At 44.5% G+C, this 12,935-nt stretch overlaps 1 protein-coding gene across 1 annotated transcript in view; it reads right to left on the bottom strand.

The window, feature by feature from the left end:
• Window positions 1-12,483, bottom strand: part of LOC110535061 (RIMS-binding protein 2) — a 104,168-nt gene extending 91,685 nt beyond the window's left edge. The window contains exon 1 of the mRNA XM_036935781.2: window positions 12,154-12,483. Coding sequence (XP_036791676.2) covers window positions 12,154-12,291 — 138 coding nt within the window. The 5' untranslated portion in view covers window positions 12,292-12,483. The remainder of the gene's footprint in view (window positions 1-12,153) is intronic.
• Between the last annotated feature and the right edge of the window lie 452 nt (window positions 12,484-12,935).

The following is a 12,935-nucleotide window of genomic DNA, read 5'->3' as shown; positions in this document are numbered from 1 at the left end:
CTTCATTGCGATCCCAATGCCACTATAAAAAGGTGTCAACCACCTGCCTCTCAATTCTGGGAGCCTCAATGTTCAGCATAAGCGTAGTTCCGATTGAAGAGAAAAACGTTAAAAAGCCCTTCACTTTTTCACTTGTAAAAAGCCTCTGTGGATCTGTGGATTACAATAAACATAGAAATTAAAACCCAATGACCCATATCCTGTCCTCATTTTCAGTGACCAATACAGAGCTGTTATTTTACACTCCAGAGAGAGGGCTGGGTTATAATAACATGCTGTCTTTAGAGTCACTCCTATAAAACACAAGCTCAGAGCCTCCTTTCCCAGCAGCCCCTCTGCCACCAGGCCAGGCTGCTGATACTCCTTCCCTACATGTAATGAGATGCGTTTCCCATCCAAGCCTCTGGTTTTCACAACACCCATCTATCGATTAGCTGTTTAACTGAGTTGTCAATTGAATAGGTCGTCTTCCAGGGAATACGCAGTTCGAGAAAATAGGTGGGATGAAAGCCATAAGTGGTCCCAGGATCCACAGATATATATGTATAATGACAGAAAATAATGGGATGAATTCTCAGGTGGACTGCCTGGTACAATATAACATTTTCATTTCAGCATTGACAGGTTTAACTGGGTCCAGGTGTCACCTCAAACTAAGTCCCCATAAAACAAATGAGGAGACCTTGAAAGCCCTAGTGGTGTTATTTCTAGCTGCAGATTTAATCAATGTCTTTATCCACGATGAATTGACACATGTTATAGGAACCTATCAAAACACATGTCCTAACTGTGAACAGCAACTGGCCTGTGTCAATATTGTTTCCTTCTGGTCTTAAGTAGATTTTGGGCTCCCGAGTGGCGCAGCGTTTTAAGGCACTGCATCTCAGTGCTAGAGGCGTCACTACAGACCCTGGTTCGATTCCAGGCTGTATCACAACCGGCCGTGATTGGGACTCCCATAGGGCGGTGCACAATTGGCCCAGCATCGTCCGGGTTAGGCTTTGGGCGGCGTAGGCCGTCATTGTAAATACGAATTCTTAACTGACTTGCCTAGTTAAATAAAGGTTAAATAAATAAAAATAAAGATTGCGCTCCAGCCAACGGATTGATGTGAAGCTTAAATAAGGAATGCCCTTGCTAAGCATGCTGAGAGTGAACGGGTGCAGAGGAAGTGCAGCTGGATATTAAGATTAGTGTGTAGAATTAAAAGGGATTTTAACTGTGTCAATGTGGTCTACTACTGCACACTCTCCCTGGTGGAATGGAGCTAGACCAGGGGAGAACGACTGCCCCCTCTCATTGAAGCCAACGACAGACCACGGTACTGCAGGCATTGTTAGGAGAAAACAGGATCCTCCTTATAGTGAATGGAAAAATTGCAAACTTCCTGTAAATAAACAGACATTAGAAGAAAATCATGGTACCAATAATTGCTTCTAATTCCAGAAGAAGTTAAGGATAATTTAGTTGCTAATGTCAGCTTTCACTGTCTTTGTAATAGAAAGTTACTTATTTGATTTTTTATATCAATATGATGGACTGTGTGTCAATATGTTGGTTGTGCTTTTGTTTTGGCACAGGGGTTCTCCAGCAATATGTCAGAGGCAGAACGAGAGCGGATGGAAGGGAGGGACCAGCTTTGCTCTTTGACCTTGTGCTGCTTAACCCCAGGCAACTGACAGTTGCTATGACTGCATCTTTGACCACCCTTATCTCTCACAACCAGTCTACCAGACTGTGATCAAGGTCAATTATGCGTGTGTGTATGCTGTACGTGGTTATGAGTAGAGGGTTACATTTTTCCACCTACATTATTAACCATGAGTAAATTGCACACACCCACCACAAAAATCTCTCTCTCTCCGTCTGTGTCCCTGGTGTGCCACTACAATTTGTACAGTTTTTTAGAACCAGACGGCTTGACATCGGGCTAAGCATTCCTATGAATATTTCACACGTACGCACATGCATACATACACAGCTCCCGAGCTGCTCAGGCCCATTTGTCTGGAAGGCACCAGCCAATGTTCAATTAAAAAACCCTCCGATAAAAGAGTCAAATGGATGCCGTTGTGAGCAATGAGCTCCAGGATAAAGTGTATAGGCGTTTACTGCACATTTACATGAAGACAGATGAGGGCGACGAACCCCCTTAAACTGGAACTATGGTTTGGGCCACAATGACATTAATATAAATACATGCACAACAGAGGAGGGTTAAACAGTATAGTGAACTATTTCCTCCCTGTCCACCCACATGTACTAACTACAGTGTGTGTGGGAGTCATGTGTTCTCCAGACTGTGTGTTAGTATGTGAGCCAGTGAGAGTCTCCTGTTGCATCCAGGAACCATGTGTCTTAATTGTGAATCATATGGGACAACTCCAGTACTGAGAGACACGGAGGAGGGGAGAGAGGCACTGGGGTTGCTACAGACACTACAAGTACAGGCAACCAAAATAATTCAAAGCAAACTAGTAAACTGGTGTCATGGCTTGAATCATATTGTATAGGACGTTCATACACAGTATGAAGAGCATTGTGGCAAGTAGGTTTGAAGCCGAGCACAACACTCATCACATCAGAGCATGATGCCACAACAGTGACCTGACATAATGGTCTGTAGTGTGTTCAGCACCATAGAGAGCACTCGTGTTGACAGAAGAGGGAAAAACACTTGCTATCCTGTGGTAGTTTCCTCAGGCTCTCAGCTTCTGGTTGGGCTGCAGTGGCCTGGACACATCTTTCAGAGGATATGTCCCTCCCTCCTAGTCCCAGCCAACCAGGCACTTCTAGCCCCTGTACCCTGTCCTCTTCTACCAGTCCTTTCAGCATAATCAACCCCACAGTTCAGACATTGATTTAATGACATAGGATTCTCTTCCCTTTTCATCCTCAGCCCTTCTGCTGCTGTCTTACCATGTAAATATGAAAAAGCTGGTTATTTTCTGTGGTGAGGGTGCAGGGGAATATGTCCTCTCACCTCACCATGCATAGTGATGGCTCTTCCTAACCCTGCCTATGCTGGAGCGAGCGAGATAGATAGATAGATAGATAGATAGATAGATAGATAGATAGATAGATAGATAGATAGATAGATAGATAGATAGATAGATAGAGTGCCTTGCGAAAGTATTCGGCCCCCTTGAACTTTGCGACCTTTTGCCACATTTCAGGCTTCAAACATAAAGATATAAAACTGTATTTTTTTGTGAAGAATCAACAACAAGTGGGACACAATCAGAGAGATCAGAGAGAGAGATTCTCTCTCTCTGATGAAACTGGCTCTCAGGAGGTCCGCCACAGGAATGGAAGACCCAGAGTTACCTCTGCTGCAGAGGATAAGTTCATTAGTTACCAGTCTCAGAAATTGCAGCACAAATTAATGCTTCAGAGTTCAAGTAACAGACATCTCAACATCAACTGTTCAGAGGAGACTGCGTGAATCAGGCCTTCATGGCCAAATTGCTACAAAGAAACCACTACTAAAGGACACCAATAAGAAAAAGAGACTTGCTTGGGCCAAGAAACACAAACAATGGACATTAGACCAGTGGAAATCTGTCCTTTGGTCTGATGAGTCTAAATTTGAGATGATTGGTTCCAACCGCCGTTTCTTTGTGAGACGCAGACTAGGTGAACGGATGATCTCCACATGTGTGGTTCCTGCCGTGAAGCATGGAGGAGGAGGTATGATGGTGCTTTTCTGGTGACACTGTCGTGATTTATTTAGAATTCAAGGCACACTTATCCAGCATGGCTACCACAGCATTCTGCAGTGATACGCTATCCCATCTGGTTTGCGCTTAGTGGGACTAGCATTTGTTTTTCAACAGGACAATAACCCAACACACCTCCAGGCTGTGTAAGGGCTATTTGACCAAGAAGGAGAGTGATGGAGTGCTGCATCAGATGACCTGGCCTCCATAATCACCCGACCTCAACCCAATTGAGATGGTTTGGGATGGGTTGGACCGCAGAGTGAAGGAAAAGCAGCCAACAAGTGCTCAGCATATGTGGGAACTCCTTGGTTGAGAGAATGCCAAGAGTGTGCAAAGCTGTCATCAAGGCAAAGGGTGGCTAGTTTTAAACAATCAAAATATATTTTATATTTGAGATTCTTCGCACTTTGTTGCTTACTACATGATTACATATGTGTTATTTCATAGTTTTGATGTCTTCACTATTATTCTACAATACAGAAAATAGTAAAAATAAAGAAAAACCCTTGAATTCGAAGCTGTGTCCAAACTTTTGACTGATACTGTATATCTGTGCCGACATAGTAAATGTATTCTTGGGGCCTGGCTATGTAAATGTATCTCTATAATGTATTTCTTCTAGAATAATGTGTGTGGATATTGTCATCTGTGGAAGGAGCAGTGTAAACAGGAATGCATTAATACTGTACAACCTAGCATTATCAGAATGATGTTCAATGGATTTATTTTTGTAACGCTACACATGCAAATACAATTAATGTGAGTCTATTTTGTCCATTTCTATAATCACCTCTAGAATGCCAGCAGTGTGACAAACACCACAGTCTCTCTCTCTCTCTCTCTCTCTCTCTCTCTCTCTCTCTCTCTCTCTCTCTCTCTCAGAAATCAATTGGACTGAGAGTGAGAGCCAGAGGTACTGTATTTTTAGAGCACTTACCAAGGTCTGACATGTTTGATTATTTTTCTTCACTGCCTCGTCAAGATCTTCACACTCCTCCCTTTTCCTGCTGCTCTCAGTCTCCTGAGAAAAAGAAAAGACTAACTGTGGATGGCTTCTCTGCTTTGGCAGGGACAATGACTTAAATGTTGTCATGCCACAGTATGACAACACAGTGTCCTGGGAGAGAACACGGTCTGACAATGAGACTTGTCAGTGGGGGACAGACCGTTTTATTTATTCAGTGCTGTCTCAGCGTGTGTGCGTGTGTGTGTGTGTGTGCGAGGGTGGGCTAGAGAGATAAGAGGGCGAAAGACTCCAACTCTTTTCTTCTTCATTGCGATCCCAATGCCACTATAAAAAGGTGTCAACCACCTGCCTCTCAATTCTGGGAGCCTCAATGTTCAGCATAAGCGTAGTTCCGATTGAAGAGAAAAACGTTAAAAAGCCCTTCACTTTTTCACTTGTAAAAAGCCTCTGTGGATCTGTGGATTACAATAAACATAGAAATTAAAACCCAATGACCCATATCCTGTCCTCATTTTCAGTGACCAATACAGAGCTGTTATTTTACACTCCAGAGAGAGGGCTGGGTTATAATAACATGCTGTCTTTAGAGTCACTCCTATAAAACACAAGCTCAGAGCCTCCTTTCCCAGCAGCCCCTCTGCCACCAGGCCAGGCTGCTGATACTCCTTCCCTACATGTAATGAGATGCGTTTCCCATCCAAGCCTCTGGTTTTCACAACACCCATCTATCGATTAGCTGTTTAACTGAGTTGTCAATTGAATAGGTCGTCTTCCAGGGAATACGCAGTTCGAGAAAATAGGTGGGATGAAAGCCATAAGTGGTCCCAGGATCCACAGATATATATGTATAATGACAGAAAATAATGGGATGAATTCTCAGGTGGACTGCCTGGTACAATATAACATTTTCATTTCAGCATTGACAGGTTTAACTGGGTCCAGGTGTCACCTCAAACTAAGTCCCCATAAAACAAATGAGGAGACCTTGAAAGCCCTAGTGGTGTTATTTCTAGCTGCAGATTTAATCAATGTCTTTATCCACGATGAATTGACACATGTTATAGGAACCTATCAAAACACATGTCCTAACTGTGAACAGCAACTGGCCTGTGTCAATATTGTTTCCTTCTGGTCTTAAGTAGATTTTGGGCTCCCGAGTGGCGCAGCGTTTTAAGGCACTGCATCTCAGTGCTAGAGGCGTCACTACAGACCCTGGTTCGATTCCAGGCTGTATCACAACCGGCCGTGATTGGGACTCCCATAGGGCGGTGCACAATTGGCCCAGCATCGTCCGGGTTAGGCTTTGGGCGGCGTAGGCCGTCATTGTAAATACGAATTCTTAACTGACTTGCCTAGTTAAATAAAGGTTAAATAAATAAAAATAAAGATTGCGCTCCAGCCAACGGATTGATGTGAAGCTTAAATAAGGAATGCCCTTGCTAAGCATGCTGAGAGTGAACGGGTGCAGAGGAAGTGCAGCTGGATATTAAGATTAGTGTGTAGAATTAAAAGGGATTTTAACTGTGTCAATGTGGTCTACTACTGCACACTCTCCCTGGTGGAATGGAGCTAGACCAGGGGAGAACGACTGCCCCCTCTCATTGAAGCCAACGACAGACCACGGTACTGCAGGCATTGTTAGGAGAAAACAGGATCCTCCTTATAGTGAATGGAAAAATTGCAAACTTCCTGTAAATAAACAGACATTAGAAGAAAATCATGGTACCAATAATTGCTTCTAATTCCAGAAGAAGTTAAGGATAATTTAGTTGCTAATGTCAGCTTTCACTGTCTTTGTAATAGAAAGTTACTTATTTGATTTTTTATATCAATATGATGGACTGTGTGTCAATATGTTGGTTGTGCTTTTGTTTTGGCACAGGGGTTCTCCAGCAATATGTCAGAGGCAGAACGAGAGCGGATGGAAGGGAGGGACCAGCTTTGCTCTTTGACCTTGTGCTGCTTAACCCCAGGCAACTGACAGTTGCTATGACTGCATCTTTGACCACCCTTATCTCTCACAACCAGTCTACCAGACTGTGATCAAGGTCAATTATGCGTGTGTGTATGCTGTACGTGGTTATGAGTAGAGGGTTACATTTTTCCACCTACATTATTAACCATGAGTAAATTGCACACACCCACCACAAAAATCTCTCTCTCTCCGTCTGTGTCCCTGGTGTGCCACTACAATTTGTACAGTTTTTTAGAACCAGACGGCTTGACATCGGGCTAAGCATTCCTATGAATATTTCACACGTACGCACATGCATACATACACAGCTCCCGAGCTGCTCAGGCCCATTTGTCTGGAAGGCACCAGCCAATGTTCAATTAAAAAACCCTCCGATAAAAGAGTCAAATGGATGCCGTTGTGAGCAATGAGCTCCAGGATAAAGTGTATAGGCGTTTACTGCACATTTACATGAAGACAGATGAGGGCGACGAACCCCCTTAAACTGGAACTATGGTTTGGGCCACAATGACATTAATATAAATACATGCACAACAGAGGAGGGTTAAACAGTATAGTGAACTATTTCCTCCCTGTCCACCCACATGTACTAACTACAGTGTGTGTGGGAGTCATGTGTTCTCCAGACTGTGTGTTAGTATGTGAGCCAGTGAGAGTCTCCTGTTGCATCCAGGAACCATGTGTCTTAATTGTGAATCATATGGGACAACTCCAGTACTGAGAGACACGGAGGAGGGGAGAGAGGCACTGGGGTTGCTACAGACACTACAAGTACAGGCAACCAAAATAATTCAAAGCAAACTAGTAAACTGGTGTCATGGCTTGAATCATATTGTATAGGACGTTCATACACAGTATGAAGAGCATTGTGGCAAGTAGGTTTGAAGCCGAGCACAACACTCATCACATCAGAGCATGATGCCACAACAGTGACCTGACATAATGGTCTGTAGTGTGTTCAGCACCATAGAGAGCACTCGTGTTGACAGAAGAGGGAAAAACACTTGCTATCCTGTGGTAGTTTCCTCAGGCTCTCAGCTTCTGGTTGGGCTGCAGTGGCCTGGACACATCTTTCAGAGGATATGTCCCTCCCTCCTAGTCCCAGCCAACCAGGCACTTCTAGCCCCTGTACCCTGTCCTCTTCTACCAGTCCTTTCAGCATAATCAACCCCACAGTTCAGACATTGATTTAATGACATAGGATTCTCTTCCCTTTTCATCCTCAGCCCTTCTGCTGCTGTCTTACCATGTAAATATGAAAAAGCTGGTTATTTTCTGTGGTGAGGGTGCAGGGGAATATGTCCTCTCACCTCACCATGCATAGTGATGGCTCTTCCTAACCCTGCCTATGCTGGAGCGAGCGAGATAGATAGATAGATAGATAGATAGATAGATAGATAGATAGATAGATAGATAGATAGATAGATAGATAGATAGATAGATAGAGTGCCTTGCGAAAGTATTCGGCCCCCTTGAACTTTGCGACCTTTTGCCACATTTCAGGCTTCAAACATAAAGATATAAAACTGTATTTTTTTGTGAAGAATCAACAACAAGTGGGACACAATCATGAAGTGGAACGACATTTATTGGATATTTCAAACTTTTTTAACAAATCAAAAACTGAAAAATTGGGCGTGCAAAATTATTCTGCCCCTTTACTTTCAGTGCAGCAAACTCTCTCCAGAAGTTCAGTGAGGATCTCTGAATGATCCAATGTTGACCTAAATGACTAATGATGATAAATACAATCCACCTGTGTGTAATCAAGTCTCCGTATAAATGCACCTGCACTGTGATAGTCTCAGAGGTCCGTTAAAAGCGCAGAGAGCATCATGAAGAACAAGGAACACACCAGGCAGGTCCGAGATACTGTTGTGAAGAAGTTTAAAGCCGGATTTGGATACAAAAAGATTTCCCAAGCTTTAAACATCCCAAGGAGCACTGTGCAAGCGATAATATTGAAATGGAAGGAGTATCAGACCACTGCAAATCTACCAAGACCTGGCCGTCCCTCTAAACTTTCAGCTCATACAAGGAGAAGACTGATCAGAGATGCAGCCAAGAGGCCCATGATCACTCTGGATGAACTGCAGAGATCTACAGCTGAGGTGGGAGACTCTGTCCATAGGACAACAATCAGTCGTATATTGCACAAATCTGGCCTTTATGGAAGAGTGGCAAGAAGAAAGCCATTTCTTAAAGATATCCATAAAAAGTGTTGTTTAAAGTTTGCCACAAGCCACCTGGGAGACACACCAAACATGTGGAAGAAGGTGCTCTGGTCAGATTAAACCAAAATTGAACTTTTTGGCAACAATGCATAACGTTATGTTTGGCGTAAAAGCAACACAGCTGACCACACCATCCCCACTGTCAAACATGGTGGTGGCAGCATCATGGTTTGGGCCTGCTTTTCTTCAGCAGGGACAGAGAAGATGGTTAAAATTGATGGGAAGATGGATGGAGCCAAATACAGGACCATTCTGGAAGAAAACCTGATGGAGTCTGCAAACGACCTGAGACTGGGACGGAGATTTGTCTTCCAACAAGACAATGATCCAAAACATAAAGCAAAATCTACAATGGAATGGTTCAAAAATAAACATATCCAGGTGTTAGAATGGCCAAGTCAAAGTCCAGACCTGAATCCAATCGAGAATCTGTGGAAAGAACTGAAAACTGCTGTTCACAAATGCTCTCCAGCCAACCTCACTGAGCTCGAGCTGTTTTGCAAGGAGGAATGGGAAAAAATTTCAGTCTCTCGATGTGCAAAACTGATAGAGACATACCCCAAGCGACTTACAGCTGTAATCGCAGCAAAAGGTGGCGCTACAAAGTATTAACTTAAGGGGGCTGAATAATTTTGCACGCCCAATTTTTCTGTTTTTGATTTGTTAAAAAAGTTTGAAATATCCAATAAATGTCGTTCCACTTCATGATTGTGTCCCACTTGTTGTTGATTCTTCACAAAAAAATACAGTTTTATATCTTTATGTTTGAAGCCTGAAATGTGGCAAAAGGTCGCAAAGTTCAAGGGGGCCGAATACTTTCGTAAGGCACTGTAGATAGATAGATAGATAGATAGATAGAAATCTGTTCCATTCTGTTTTCTCAGTCTTGTCTCTGGGAGAACTGTGGAACAGTTCGGGATGAAAGATGCTTGAAGCCAGAATTAACCAGGTTAACCTGAATTTGAATCCTATTGACAAATATACTGTCAAAAAGACTGCTACCATTCAGCGGAGGTCATTCAAATGTACTGAGGCGGGCAGTCACACAGCGCCAGAACATTTGACCTTTTACTGAGGGAGTAACACACAGAAACACACAGTCCATCATCTGTGACAGGAGAGCAGAGCTTTACAGCTAATTTGTTGCCCCTCAAAATGCCAGCCGAAGATATACACACAACGGAAGTGACCAGGAGACAGACTCCTTGTTGTTCTATGTATCCCTGCTTTCCCTCTCCATCTGGGAGGGCAGGGTTAGGGAAGCTCTGTATGAGCTAACTCCACAGTGAGGATGGGAGACAGAGTTAGCTCTGAGGGGAGGCAGTAGCCTAGCACTGCGTAGCATTAGCGTGCGACTGGGCTCTAAACAACCTCAAAAAGAATCTCCCTCTTTTACCTAACACCACTGCCCAGGCAGCTGCACTCAGGATCCACAGAGCAGCACTGACTACACATCTCATACTGTACCCCCAGCCCAATTACACAGTAATCCAGCCCAGCACATAAAGCAGTTATGATCAGAAATCATTTGAAATGGCAGAGTAAGTTACATAACTGTGCAGCTTTAGTCTGTTTGCGCAGCCGCAGATGCCTACACTGTTAACACTCTACTTGTCTGGCTTGTGTGTGTGTGTTGTGTGCCTACTGAATCACAGAACAGACACAGTGCAACTCTCAGACACCCTCAGCCCCTCCCTGCTCCCCTGTGAGTCCTGTGGCAACCTCCCCTCAGCTGCTAAGAGCACACTGACAACACTCCTCTCACATGCAGAGACACACACAGTGATACTCACACAGCCTGGAGCAAAGGGAGATAAAGAGATGTACAGAGAGAGAGAGAAGAGGAGCGATGAGAGAGGGTGAAAGAGTGACAGCAAGAGTGTGTGTGTGTGTGTGTGTGTGTGTGTGAGAAGGCCAGGAGTATTTCCTTGACAATATGAAGAGAGACACTGAGACAGACACAGAGAGAGACACACAGAGAGACAGAGAGAGAGAGAGAGAGAGAGAGACAGAGAGACAGAAAGACACAGAGACAGAGAGAGAGAGAGAGAGAGAGAGAGAGAGAGAGAGAGGACAGAGAGAGACAGAGAGAGAGAGAGAGAGAGAGAGAGAGAGACAGAGAGACAGAGAGAGAGAGAGAGAGAGAGAGAGAGAGAGAGATAAGAGGGTAAAGCATAAAAAGGAGAGAAATGGAGGGAGGCAGGATTTAACTTATAAGCTCCTCAGCTCTGCAGCATTTTGTGCTGGGTATCAGTATAGCTTTAGCCCTTATCGGGGTCTTCTATACTAGACTTCCAGTATTAAGCGTCATGCAGCAGTAGCCCCAGAATCAGCAGTATGCTCTCCTCGGCTCTGGTCCCTATCTCCCCTGCACAGAGTGGCAGCAGTAGCCCCAGAATCAGCAGTATTCTCTCCTCGGCTCTGGTCCCTATCTCCCCTGCACAGAGTGGCAGCAGTAGCCCCAGAATCAGCAGTATTCTCTCCTCGGCTCTGGTCCCTATCTCCCCTGCACAGAGTGGCAGCAGTAGCCCCAGAATCAGCAGTATGCTCTCCTCGGCTCTGGTCCCTATCTCCCCTGCACAGAGTGGCAGCAGTAGCCCCAGAATCAGCAGTATGCTCTCCTCGGCTCTGGTCCCTATCTCCCCTGCACAGAGTGGCAGCAGTAGCCCCAGAATCAGCAGTATGCTCTCCTCGGCTCTGGTCCCTATCTCCCCTGCACAGAGTGGCAGCAGTAGCCCCAGAATCAGCAGTATGCTCTCGTGGGCTCTGGTCCCTCTCTCCCCTGCACAGAGTGGCAGCAGTAGCCATAGCAACAGCAGTCGCAGTAGCCATAGAAACAGCAGTAGCCATAACAACAGCAGTAGCAGCAGCAGTAGCCGCAGCAGTAGCCATAGCAACAGCAGTAGCAGTAGCCATAACAACAGCAGTAGCCATAACAACAGCAGTAGCAGCAGCAGTAGCTGCAGCAGCAGCAGTAGTAGTTCTGCAGCGACAAGACTGACCCCCTCCACATAAACTTTGTCTTTACTCCAAAAATGATTTATCTACAGTAACGAGTAAGTAGCTAAACTTTACATGTATTGCATGATCGCTTATCATAAACCTCTATGAGAACGACCGTTAGTGGGTTTATGTTTTCACATTTGCCCAAAACGCATTTGCCCCCCGGCACCCCGGCCTCTATGTCTACATGATATTGTGCACTGGTAATAACACAATAAGAACACCTCAAACTTCAAGAATCAGACTACATACCTTCGCACGTTTGCTTTGACGCGTTCTCTTCTCAAACGCGCCTTTGTATTTTGGCACTGCGCCAGATCCAGTCCATGGAAGTACAGTAGCAACAGCTGTACCTTGTCCTTTCTGATGGCATATCTCGTTCATATGCATCGTCGCCGAAGTGCTTCCTACACACACGCAGCGATGCAAGGTTGGCTGCAGGATTATTTACAGTAAATCATATTTACTATTTTGATTGCTACTAACCATCTCCGTACGTTTTATAGGACAACAGCTACATGTGGTGCCTTCTTCCCTTGATTTCCTGTATAAAGTGCAGCCAGGGACCGATTTTTCCACTTTGCGTAACCCACTTTACATGCGATAACCCTAACTATCAACTTTTGCACCAGCTCGTTCTCCCCGTCAAGCTCCATATAAGGGCATGTCGTGACGTTTCCAAGTAGCAGGATCTCTGCTGCTGTGGCATTCCGCTACAAAAAATACATAAAACAATCGCACTTTTTTATGGTGAAAAACGGACAGTACTTTTGACAAAAAAGAGCTCTTAAAAAAAATAAAAAATAATTCACACTTCACGAATTTCTGAATTAGGAATTCAGTGGCAGAGCGAGGCCTGCATCCAGCAACATTATGTTGTTTTTGACCCGTTTTTGCATCTGTTTCCGTACAGCACTACAGGGAGAGAGGAGGAGAGGGCAAACTCCACTGAACTAGTTTCAATGTTTGGAATCACTTGGGAGTTTCTGGATTTTGGGTAAACTTCTTCTTTAAGGTTGGAAGCATGGGCAACT

Source organism: Oncorhynchus mykiss, chromosome 11 (assembly GCF_057628025.1).
Source record: "Oncorhynchus mykiss isolate SJ-2025 chromosome 11, ASM5762802v1, whole genome shotgun sequence".
Taxonomy (NCBI): Eukaryota; Metazoa; Chordata; class Actinopteri; order Salmoniformes; family Salmonidae; genus Oncorhynchus; species Oncorhynchus mykiss.
Note: the sequence above shows the minus strand (reverse complement) of the source record. Positions and strands in the feature narration are given on the sequence as shown.